The 12,326-nt window shown below is 31.8% G+C and overlaps 1 protein-coding gene across 4 annotated transcripts; it reads left to right on the top strand.

Moving 5' to 3' along the window:
* Nucleotides 1-252: 252 nt before the first annotated feature.
* Nucleotides 253-10,850, top strand: LOC143075618 (uncharacterized). Of its 4 annotated transcripts, none has more exons than XM_076251102.1 (5): nucleotides 253-984; nucleotides 2,231-2,411; nucleotides 3,155-3,280; nucleotides 4,270-4,358; nucleotides 8,066-8,258. In XM_076251102.1, exons 1-5 carry the CDS (start codon nucleotides 516-518, stop codon nucleotides 8,131-8,133), a joined length of 933 nt encoding a protein of 310 aa, XP_076107217.1. In that variant the 5' UTR covers nucleotides 253-515; the 3' UTR covers nucleotides 8,134-8,258. The 4 variants fall into 4 exon arrangements, with proteins under 4 accessions (XP_076107217.1, XP_076107218.1, XP_076107219.1 ...); XM_076251103.1 differs by having other exon boundaries at nucleotides 845-1,411; XM_076251104.1 differs by lacking the exon at nucleotides 253-984 and having other exon boundaries at nucleotides 1,438-2,411.
* Nucleotides 10,851-12,326: the final 1,476 nt, after the last annotated feature.

The following is a 12,326-nucleotide window of genomic DNA, read 5'->3' as shown; positions in this document are numbered from 1 at the left end:
AAAATGTAGACAAAATATATATATACAATATATACTTTTATATGTGAAGGAACATGGATGGCTGTTGTATTCCCTTATCTTTGAGCATCTGTTTCTGCTTGAAATCGATTCTCTGTAACAATTGGTGCAATTCTTCAATTTTTTCACTGTCATCAAGATTTCTGTTTGGGAATCCATCATCTTCTTTATTAGCTAAGTAAAATAAAAACTTTTTGAGAAAATGTAAATATTCAACATGATGTTCATATAAAATGATATTAAGGTATCCGACCCATAATAGACCACGTGACTAAAATTAGTCGAAGTCTACCGAGGTCGATCTTATCTTTTCACCTCGGTATTTTCCGGCGATTTCCATAATTTTATTTTTCACATTTAAAAAATTTGACAAATACAAATATTCTTTCAGTTTCCATTTTAAATTGATTAATTTAGTTGAAATATCTAATTTTAAGTCCGAATATGTGTTTTGGAAGTAACGTAATAATCATATCCAATGTAAACAATAACACAAAATGGCCGACTCGGTCGTCTGTCGCGACAAACGGGGGAGGTTTTCAAAGACACTACAAGAAACAAGTGAACCTGAAGTTGCAGAAAACATTGAAATTGACCACAATTATGGTGTGGGACACTTATGTATAGCCGGGGCAACAGGCTGTGCCGTTTGCTGCCCCGGCATTGACAAACTTCTGGGGAGTACAAAGATAAATACCAGTACCTCCTGGCATTCGGGGAGAAGATTGGTGGAATGGGGAACACTACTGGACCATCTTAAATTTTGTTCGAGGTGTTATAACGGCCCTCTTATATTAAGCCACGAGACTATAAAAGGAGAGATGAAATGTGGACTTGGTGGCTATCTTTATATCCAGTGCACATCGTGCCAGGAATTGAACAGGGTTCCATATGGATCAACGCACAAAGAAAACCCAAGTTCCAAGGGCATGCCAAGTTTCTGTGTGAATACTAAGCTTGGGGCAGGTAAGAAACAATTTAGTATGCCTTTCAGTATTTATTTATTATTAATTATTATTTGTATCTATCCTTCATTCCGATTCATCATTTAACATTGTACATGTATCTGGTATGTTCACCCTGATTACATACTTGCCGTAGGTTGGTACGTCCTAGTTTTTTCCACCCTGAGTTCGTTACTAGTTATTAGTTATATAATGCAAATATTCTGCGATTTTTCAACAAACTTTGAACATGACCAATGAATATTCTGCAATTTAACAACAATGCCAAAAAAAAAATAGGCGAATGGATCTAGGACGAATGTGTAACAGGGCGAACAGACCCAGATTTGTATCTATCAATTTCCGGGTTGATTTTCATGAAACAGAAAAATGGTTGGTTTTCCTTCAATTTCATTGTCATAATATCAAGACAGAATAAATAAATACATGTAAGTTTTAGTCCACTCACCCGCTCACACACGGGTACCCCATACATGTATTTTAAGAGGAATAAGTGGGTCCTGATCCAAAAATCCTGGGCTTTTAAACACAAGTATAGAGAAATCCTGAGGTCTTGAGATAAACAAAATTCAATCTGGTCTATAATCCCAAAATAAAAAAATTCTACATGATACCAATTTTGAGCTTAAAAACACCTGAAAAAAGCCTCCCTCTTTTCATCAAGACATTGGATGAGAAATCAGAGAATGTTTTATTCATGAGCAGATTGCTAAAAATAGGACTGAATTATAGTATTTATCATGTTTATAAGCCAAAATCATTTTCAAGATCTCTTTTACTTTAATTTTTTATATGAAAAGTTGTTTTACTCCTACAATAGAAACTTTTTCAATGTAGTTACATGTACATGTACTTAGTAAGAAATATATGAGAGATATTTATCATTTTTTAAAAGCATTATTCTTGAGACACCATTTTTTATTATTTTCTTACAAATGGTAATATTTGCTTACATGTAGGAAATTTTGCATGATATTTTGGGAAATAAAAGATGTTAGACTCCACAGCTTTTTTTATATATAAAAAAAAGCAAGATGAACGGACAATATTTTTATTTTAATCTGTGAAAATACATTTCATTTATAAAACATTTACAGAGGAATATGATCAGCATATATTAACTCAAATTGATTTTGCTGAGAAAAGCTTTTGTCAAAAATGTCTGCACTTAAATTAAACATACATGCATGTACAAGTGTTGTTATAATGTACAATGATGTATATATAATGTTTTACTTTTTTTTCAGCAATGATTGATGCCTTAGGTGGTCCTCAGAGGGTAAACAATGTACTGTCCACTTTGAACCTGCCACCTATTTCACATAAGAATTTAAAAGTTATGGAGAGGAGAGCAGGGGAAATGATAGAAGGTTTTGCCAATTTAAGTATGGATCAAAGATGCAGAGAGGCATTTGAAGCTGAAAAGAGGTTAGTTTTCATGTTTACATGTTTTTTTAAGACTTATGATCATGTATGCAGAAAGCATACAAAAAAAAGGAGTTTTTTTTTTATTTTAAAGAAGGAAGTTTGTACAAATGCATGACCTTATTAACACAAATTAAGAACATGTTAAACACCTTTTTATTGAAGTTCTAAAGTGATGAGTTATAGCACTATTCCTTATAAACATACATTTTCAATAAAATGAACAACAGTTTTTTTTTTTTTTTTCTTTTTTTGGGGGGGGGGGGGGGTGATTTTTGTGTGTGATTGTTATTAGGAATCATCAAAATTGTATCATAGAATACTTCATAGCCATATATGGGGAAGGGGGTAGGACCTTTATCGGGAATCCAGGATCTGGTGTTTTTAAGTCGTGATATCAGGATTGACCTAATTGTTAGGATCTATAAATTCTGTATTTGAATTTAGGGATGTCTGGATTTCAATTTATTTAAAATCGGGAACTCTTAATTTCGTGTTTCTAAGCCCGGGATTTTGGGATGAGGACCCCTCCTATCCCCCCCTCATATATAGAATATGTTTTATGGTTTAAATAGATTTTCATAACATATCTAAATCATTGGGTTTTTTTTTAAATCGCAATATTTGCAAAAAGTTGTGTAAGCTTAAAAATTGGTTAAGAAATTGATATAAATTTATTGCTGTTTGATCTTGGTTCAATTGATGTGAATTTTATTAATAGAAATTGTGTATTGAATATTTTACAGCAATGCTGCAGAGGATGAAAATGGAACTGAGAATATGCTGGAGACTAATACTGATAGTCATACTGACATGACAGATACTAATACTGATAGTCATACTGACATGACAGATACTAATTCAAATAATAGGTATTAGTTACACTGATTTTTAATTACACAATGTTTATATAAGAAAGGATATGGTAAAACTACACTGTAGATTGACACAAAATCTATAATTTACATAAAATTAGTATTTATTTAAGCATAGGAAAAAATAAAAAAATAATGTAGCAGGTAGGGTTGCCAATGAGACAACTCTCCACAAGAGACCAATTGACAAAAAAATTAACAACGTTAGGTCACCGTACAGCCTTCAACAATGAGGAAAGCCCTGTACGCATAGTCAGCTATAAAATTCCCCAAAATGACAATGTAAAACAAGAAAACAAGAAAACTGACGTGCTCATTTATGTACAAAATAATAAAAACCAATATGTAACCCATAAACTAACGACAACCACTGATTAACAGGCCCCTGACTTTGAACAGGCACATACATACAGAATGTGTGGCTTAAACAATGCTTTCGATGCTGTTTTTCATCTTCAATGATGTACTTATACTGATGATCATGATGAACCAGATCACGTGACAAAACAGAAAATTGAAGCAAATAAAAAGTGCCTTTATTGTTGTTTATCTTGAAAATTACAGTGCAATCTCCAATACAGCCAAATAATGTTGTTTTTAATACTGCCTTGTCAAAAAAGCGTTTTAGGGATGTCATGTTAGACAGAGAAATCATTTCCACCATTTTTTAGTTCACCTGGCAGGCGAAAAACAATCTATTTTTTTTGCAACAAGTCGAAAACAATTTTTTTTTCAATTTTAGCATTACATATAGTGGCCGCTGAGGGTGAAACAAACAAAAACTAGAAACAAACTTTTTTTTCCAAAAAAACATAGCCCCCCCCCCCCCCCTGAAAATCAAATGGTTGCTGTCTTAGGGTATCTAGTTTTAAAAAATGTGTCTGGTGACCCAGCACACCAACTGTGATTTATTCCACTGAAATATTGACATGTTGATTGCTGTTCTTTAGTGTGTATCTTTGAATTTGTTTGCTTTTTTTCAACAGAAATGAATCTGTGCCAGCTGTTAATTTTTCTGGAATGACTGTTTGTACTGACCATGGATGGCAGAAAAGGGGATTTGATAGTTTAACTGGTAATGTATATTTTTAATTATCTTAAAAGTATATAATTTTGCCAGACATTGACAGAGAGAGATTTGGTCATGCTACCGTCCATCATTCCATTTTGTACATACTTACTACTTAGCTCTTACAAAATCTTGAAGTCTATTGATTGTCAAGGTCTTAAAGAGCATAAATGTGGTAAACAATATAAATATTGGCTACCATGAATATTCTGTTAAATCATCTAATAGAGATCTTTTTATTTGAAACTATTAGGCCACGGTTTTTTAATTTGTTGGTTTACGGATTTTCCCCATGAAAAGGTCGGGTCGGTCGGTCGGGAAAAAAAAAAAGAAAAAAAATCATCTTTGAAGACAAAAAGATATGCAAAATCAATATATATTTCACCTTTCTAGCAATATGTTTGTTATGCTATTTTATCATCATTTCTAAAATTTTAGTTCGATGAAATATTATTGCTCAGCTGTTATAAACTACGCATGACATTGTCTAGTAATTTACAGTAAAAAAAAAGGGGATGCACGGACAAAGACGAAATTAAATCATCATTTCAGAAACAAGAAAAATAGATTCGCGTAGCTCTTAATCAATTCCAGAAAACTTGGTAAATAATGATCTTCAAGCACGAAAACTGATAAAGAAAAAATGCATAAACGTCGTACGAAAATAAGTTTCAACACACGTGTCAAAAACCCAATAGAATCGTCCACTGGAAAAACGATATCGGGTTAATCTGTTGTCTTGCATTCCCGTTTTTTTATCCAAATGAACGACATTTTTTTATTACCTATAAAAACAAGAAAATTCCTAATGATTTGTTAATATTCAGTTCTTTAATTTGATGCCTTCACCCTGTCCACATTTGGACAAGTCTATTTCTATGAGATGATGCATCTTACGGACTGATGACAAATAAGGTAAACGAACTTATTGTGTAATTGGTTTTAAACACAAGTTTCGTTCCGCAAAATTATTTGCGCAAACGACATTTCAAGGTCAGTTATAATTGATTTGTCTATATTTAGAAACGTAAACTGGAAGGGTTTTTTTTTCACACCAGAAAGTGTTGTCAATTTTGTTAGTGATTAATGCATTTCATTTCAGGAAAAAAAATATTTTAATTATTTTTCAGGGATAATGCATTTGTTAAGGTCGGCGGGAATAAAAAAGCGTGAAAAGTGAATTTTATTTTTATTCTGGAAATCAGCAAAATCGGGTCGGCGGATCCGTAAACCAATAAATTAAAAAATCCTGGCCTTAGGCCAATTTTAATCAATTCCTTCACATCTAATTTCTATTTTTTGATATAAAATAGCGAAAATTTATATGTCTGTAGGTCATACATTTTTGATGAGCAAGCGTGAGTATGGTAATAAAGTTATCAAAACAATTGTTAAGCATCGTACGTGTGGAACATGCAAATGGTGGAAGAGAAATAGGCCAGGTAGAAAACCAAGACCACACAGATGTGTGTGGAATCACAGAGGGTCAGCTAGATTGATGGAAAGCCAAGCAGGAATGCAGGCTGTCAAAGAGTTGCTGGAACAAGGAACCCCTGTAAAGACTATCGAGGGAGATGGGGATAACACATTGATAGCAAGGCTAAAATCTGAACTTAATTTAACAGTTACTAAAAAATTTGACAAAAATCATACCATCAAAAACATTGTTGCCAGATTATATGATCTACAAAAAAATAACAAGAATTTGAAAATTAGCAGCTTAGTCATAAGACATTTGACAAAATCCATCAAATATGTTTTTGCCAAAAATCAAGGTCAACCAGATGACATGAAAAATAACCTGGAAGCATTAATTCCACACCAATTTGGGGATCATAGCCTGTGTCAACCCAGGTTCTGTGGCTACAAAAGGAAACCTAGTGTGAAATACCTTCATAGAAGCTTACCATACAAGGCTCCACTATCAGATCCTGTTTTACGAGAAAAACTGCAAAACCTTTTTGAGCCAGTCATTTTGAAGGCAGCTTCTTATGCAGATTTAGGGTCTAGCCAGGCATGTGAGCATGCAAATAGAGCAGCTTCCTTGCGTGCTCCAAAACATCTGCACTATGGAGAGAGTGAAAGCTTGGACTTTCGAGTAAAAGCCTCTGCTGCCTGTATTAATGAAGGAAGAAACTACTTGTCCGAGGTTAATCAAAATGAAATTTTTATGTTATTTTTTCTGTTTTTCTGTCTTGCATGTCATTTCTGTGCATGGTGTCATTTCAAAGGTTGATTTCAAGAATTGTTTTTGTCGAGCCTGCAACTTTTGTTGCAGAAAGCTCGACATAGGGATAGTGATCCGGCGGCGGCGGCGGTGTTAGCTCACTTCTTAAAAGCTTTATATTTTAGAAGGTAGAAGACCTGGATGCTTCATACTTTGTATATAGATGCCTCATGTTACAAACTTTCCGTCAGTCACATGTCCAATGTCCTTGAGCTCATTTTCATGATTCAGTGACTACTTGAAAAAAAAGTTCAGATTTTTTGTAATGTTAAATTCTCTCTTATTATAAGTAATTGGATAACTATATTTGGTATGTGCGTACCTTGCAAGGTCCTCATGCCTGTCAGACCGTTTTCACTTGACCTCGACCTCATTTTATGGATCAGTGAACAAGGTTAAGTTTTCGTGGTCAAGTCCATATCTCAGATACTATAAGCAATAGGTCTAGTATATTCGGTGTATGGAAGGACTGTAAGGTGTACATGTCCAACTGGTAGGTGTCATCTGACCTTGACCTCATTTTCATGGTTCAGTGGTTATAGTTAAGTTTTTGTGTTTTGGTCTGTTTTTCTTATACTATATGCAATAGGTCTACTTTAATTGGTGTATGGAATGATTGTAAGGTGTACATGTCTAGCTGACAGGTGTCATCATGGTTCAGTGGTCAAAATTAAGTTTTTTAGTTTTGGTCTATTTTTCTAATATTTTATGCATTAGGTCAACTATATTTGGTGTATGGAAATAGTTTATGATCAATATGTCATTTACGCAGGTTTTATTTGACCTTGACCTCATTTTCACGGTCCATTCCTAAGTTTTAAGTGTTTGTGTTTTGGTCTGTTTTTCTTTATTTATAAGCAATAAGTCAACTATATTTGTTGTATTGAAGAATTGTTAGCTGTACATGTCTGCCTGGCATGGTTCATCTGACCTTGACCTCATTTTCATGGTTCATTGATCAATGTTTCATTTTCTTGGTTAATGTTGAGTTTATGTTACAGTTGTAACAAAGCTTTATATTTAGGTCTATCAAGATAGTATCAAGGATTAGTAAAGAAGGCGAGACATTTCAGTGTGTGCACTCTTGTTGAATGTAGTGACTATTTCCATTGGAAATCCAATTACAATTCATTATTTAGGTAACATATTTCTGCAATTGGACAATAGAATTTATCTGTAAATTTAAGTCACATTTTTTTTTTTAAATACGGGTGTAAATATAAATGACAAACTTAATTTATCATTAAAATGCATTACTATTTAGCAAAACAAAATATTTGTTGAAAATTATAAATTATGGTATCTGCATTCTTCTGCTTCAATGTTTATCCTGTTTTTTGTATTTTGACTAATGGAGTAAACAAATTATTGAATTAAATTTGATTATTGAAGATTGAGCCTCCCCAAAGAAAGTCTAAAGTCTTTAAAGATGTAATTATATAATACCAAACTATTTGATAAATAAACATCTTTTTTGTAATTACAGACATTCAAAAGACATGGACTTTCTCCTGGAAGTTTCACAGTCCCTTACAATTCCAAGAAAGACCATGAAAGAGAAAAACGGCAAAAGAAATCAAAATTACCAGAACAAAAATTAAGACGATTAAAACTTAAAGAAGAAAGAATTACATCCAAAGGAGCCTGTGAGGCAACAGAAGGAGCCAGCTATGAATCTGGTGAGTGCAATATGAGTCAAGTTGTTTTATTAGGATTTACTAGGAATTCCAAAAACATGAATATATTATAATGGATTAAAATGGATATGGTTAAAAATATCCTGAAAAGTTAAAAAAAAAAAAAGAAAAAAAAAAAGGAACGTAATTTCCCGCAAAGGAACCATGTTTTTATTGCTGTTCTTCATCTGTAAAATAAGTGATATTTTCAACAAAGAGAACTCATTCTCACCTCAATGCTAGTTTTAAGACAGCTCCTAACTGCAGTTTGAGTAGTATCGCATATATACAAATGTAAGACAATATCAAAAGTTACATAATCCCTGGTATAAATAATGTTTAGAAATTGATGGAAAGGGTCCTTTGTTTAATACCATAATGCATGTGTTTTGTTGTCTTTTATAGAAATAAGTTTTAGTGAACAAGCTGAGGACATTGAGAGGATTCCAGATGCTATCCCCAAGCCTTTATTTACGGCAGTGTCCTCTTTAGACAACCCAACTTTTGTCATCATTGATTTAGAAACTACAGATTTGAGTAAGTATTTTTCTGAAACAAAAATTGAAAAAAGAATAATTTTAAAGATAATTACTTGCACATTGACATCAATATTTCAAATTATTGCTGTTTTGTTAATTTTTCCTTTGAAGGTCAAAAGCAAAAAAGTTTCATTGAACAAAAACATTGATATTGATTCAAATTGTTGCTGATCTCTAAGCATTGTCAATGCAAGCGTCACTTTAGTCATGGGCAAAACAGCAATACACAGATTATGATAGGTCCTCTTCACTCAATCTCTCACTCTCCATGTTAACGCCTATAGTGAGAAAATCAATTTCGTGAAGATGACCAACAATAATCTATATAGAACTAGTAATAACTTTTGTAATATCTTTCATTGTTTATCATGGCTTCATAATCGTTACAATAGAGGATATATCTTTATAATTGCACTTAGTCCAGTTTCATTATAATTATGTTACAAAGGGATACTGTAGACAATATGAAAACAAAACACCTTCAAAATGGTCAACAAACTTGGACAAACATCTGGAAAAACTAAAATTTTGATATTGATTTTCTGTATATTTTCAGTCAGAAGAAACATCATTCCTCACATAGTACAGATAGCTGCCAAAGAACACAGAACTCAAACCAGTTTCAACCGTTACATACCACCACAGCTACCAATGTCTAATGAAGCCGAAAAGGTGACTGGTATTGTTTGGGATGGACGAAAGCTTTTTTACAAAGGGGTTGAACTAGACTTTGTTAATATAAAGGTTGCCATATCTGATTTTTTTATGTGGTTAAATCAATTCAGTAATGCTGTACTTGTAGCACATAATGGGAAAAATTTTGATTTTCGGGTTTTGTCAACAGCTGTTTATAACTGTAATATGTATGATAATTTTACTCAGATTGTTATGGGATTTATAGACTCATTGGCCCTTTTTAGATCAAACTTTCCCAAAATAGAAAAATATAATCAGCCATTTTTAGCACAACATTTTTGTAAGGAGGAATATAATGCCCACAATGCTGTGGATGATGTAAATATGCTTGATAAAATACTTATTGCTGCTAATGTTTCTAAAGAACTAATGCTTAAACTTTGTTACAATTCTAATTCTCATTTACTGCAAGAAAACTTCATCAAGGCAAAAGCTAAAAACTTGCCAAGCTTTCATCCCCTGATTGCTAGCGGTGTAATGAAAATGACAACAGCAGAGAATATTGCTGGATCAGGTTTGAACTGTGCTCATTTAAAACTTATTTATACTCGTAAAGGAGAAGATGGACTTATTGATGTTCTTATGTCTAAAACTGCTTTTGGTAAGCCAAGAGTTTCTAATGATAAAAAATTAATGTGTTCTGTGGTACAAAAAATGGGCAATATGTTTTCAGAATTGTGAGATTGCTTGAAGAAGTGATCTTTTATGTCATGACTTGTATTATAATCTATACTTTAGTACTATGTTTGAGCAGTTATTATAAATTTGTATGTATGTGTAATTTTTTTGGTATATTTGTGTATTCAAAATATTCTATCATGCATTATTTTTCTGTGAACTCATAAATGACTTTATAAACATTTTTTCTAAAAGTTGCTACCATTTAGAATAAAAATGAATTGTGCTTACTTGTTTTCTCTCAAATTGACCACATTGTGTGATTTATTAGTCAAAGTTCAGTTTTCTTGTAATTTGTTGTATGAAATGATTATTCAGCCTTCATGTATCAACATTTTATGTCACCTTTATCTCAAATACATAAATTTGCTAATTTAATGTATTACATTTATATATAGTGTAACATTATTTTTTTAAATTCAATATAAGTCGATAATAAACATTGAAACAGGTGTGACATTTCTGGTTGTCCACTCTTGTAAGCTTTCTCTTTTTTTTTTAAACTGAACATGTATTTGTAATTCAATTTAGAATTTGCTTTACTGACATATTTTATAGAAAAAGTCTTTTTTTATTATATAAATATGATCTTATTTATTTGTATCCTTTTTACCATCATGACCATGATTATACTTTATTTAAAAAATATAAGTATAATTTGCAAATAAATATTGAAATTTTATTGAATTTATGTTTTACTATGTGCATGAAGGAGTATAAACCTGATCAGACATATTTCAAGGGAGATAATTGACCTGAGTTCAATGTGAAACAGGAATAATGGGGTATTCTTTAGTGAGCTGTAGTTAATGCTGGTATGAAATCAAATAATAGCTATCCTCTGGACTCAATAAAGCCTGATGCTGTTTTTGTGATGTCTGGTGTTACACAGTGACAAAATTGGAAATATTTGGCATAACTTTAAATATTGTCTATGTTTACATTCTTCAAAAACCTCAAACAAATATCTTTGCCACTATATAACACATTATTCATTTTTTCACATACATATACAAACAGGACATACATCCATACATGTATTTTACTATGTTGCTAAAATAAATGTTTCAACCAATAGATCCCATTAGTTGATATTCACTAGATAAAGGATAGGGTTCAATCTTTAGGTCAAAGGGTCAAATTTCAAGGGCATACAGAAATGAAAGTAAATAAATATGTATACTAAGTACTATACTTTTAATTCATCCAACTTTTAACATGTTTCAATTACTTATTTTTCAACAAAACGAGAGAATTGTCTAATTTCAGGTCCCAAAATAACCTTGACCTTTGACCTTTTGATCTCAATGTTGAAGTTATTTCTTTATGTACTGCAGATCATAAAGTTAACAAAAACCCACATGTCATAAATTTATTTCCCACAACAGATGAATTGCAGATGAAGCAATTCTTTTAATAAAGATTACTTTAAAAAAATGACCAAAAAAGGGATCATGGTATAATTTATGCTCCTAAAATTACTTGACCTTTGACCTGTTGACCCCTAAAGGTCGAAACCAAGCCTTGATCCTTTGGATATCATTAAATGGTCTTTATTAACAAAGGTCATGAAAATTATGGGACCAATAGGAAGATACACTTTTGAAAATTTAGCAAAAAGGAAGATTATTGTCCTATTTTAGCTCCTAAAATGACCTTGACCTTTGACCTTTTGACCTTTACATGTCATAATTATCAAAGTTAATTATTATTATAAGTTTATATAAAGTATATTGAGTTTTTCTAAAGATTTACATAAATTATACCAAATAACATCAGAACAGTGATACCAATTCTCCATTTAGGATCTGCGACCTTGACATTATAAATGAAAATTCTCGAAATCGGTACGGTAAAAGTTTCTAATTTTTTTTTTTAGGATGCAACAATATGTAAAGTTAATTTAAATGTCAATTTTGAATGCTCTGCTTAAATATTTACTTTTGAACTGGTGAAGATATAAGATTGACAAATTTTAGAATTTCCCCCTTTTTCTATTATTAGTAACAATAACACTGTTCTAAAAATAGAAAAGCAAATTTTTTTTTAAATTTTTTTGTTTAAGGTTACAAGGTTACATGTAAAGTCCCTTTTGAAAGAAAGATTAGTAAATTATACTATATAGGTTTTTTAAAATTACATACTACTTAAACCCCTT

This window comes from Mytilus galloprovincialis, chromosome 5, assembly GCF_965363235.1.
Source record: "Mytilus galloprovincialis chromosome 5, xbMytGall1.hap1.1, whole genome shotgun sequence".
Taxonomy (NCBI): domain Eukaryota; kingdom Metazoa; phylum Mollusca; class Bivalvia; order Mytilida; family Mytilidae; genus Mytilus; species Mytilus galloprovincialis.
The sequence above is the reverse complement of the archived record's forward strand: the minus strand, read 5'-3'. Positions and strand labels throughout refer to the sequence as shown.

Excerpts from the sequence above, each read along its gene's own strand:
- LOC143075618 (XM_076251101.1), top strand. The coding sequence starts at position 5,677 with ATGTCTGTAGGTCATACATTTTTGATGAGCAAGCGTGAGTATGGTAAT. Across the intron at positions 6,502-8,065 it reads GAAGAAACTACTTGTCCGAG|ACATTCAAAAGACATGGACT; the intron begins GTTAATCAAAAT and ends TTGTAATTACAG. Across the intron at positions 8,259-8,660 it reads AGGAGCCAGCTATGAATCTG|AAATAAGTTTTAGTGAACAA; the intron begins GTGAGTGCAATA and ends TGTCTTTTATAG.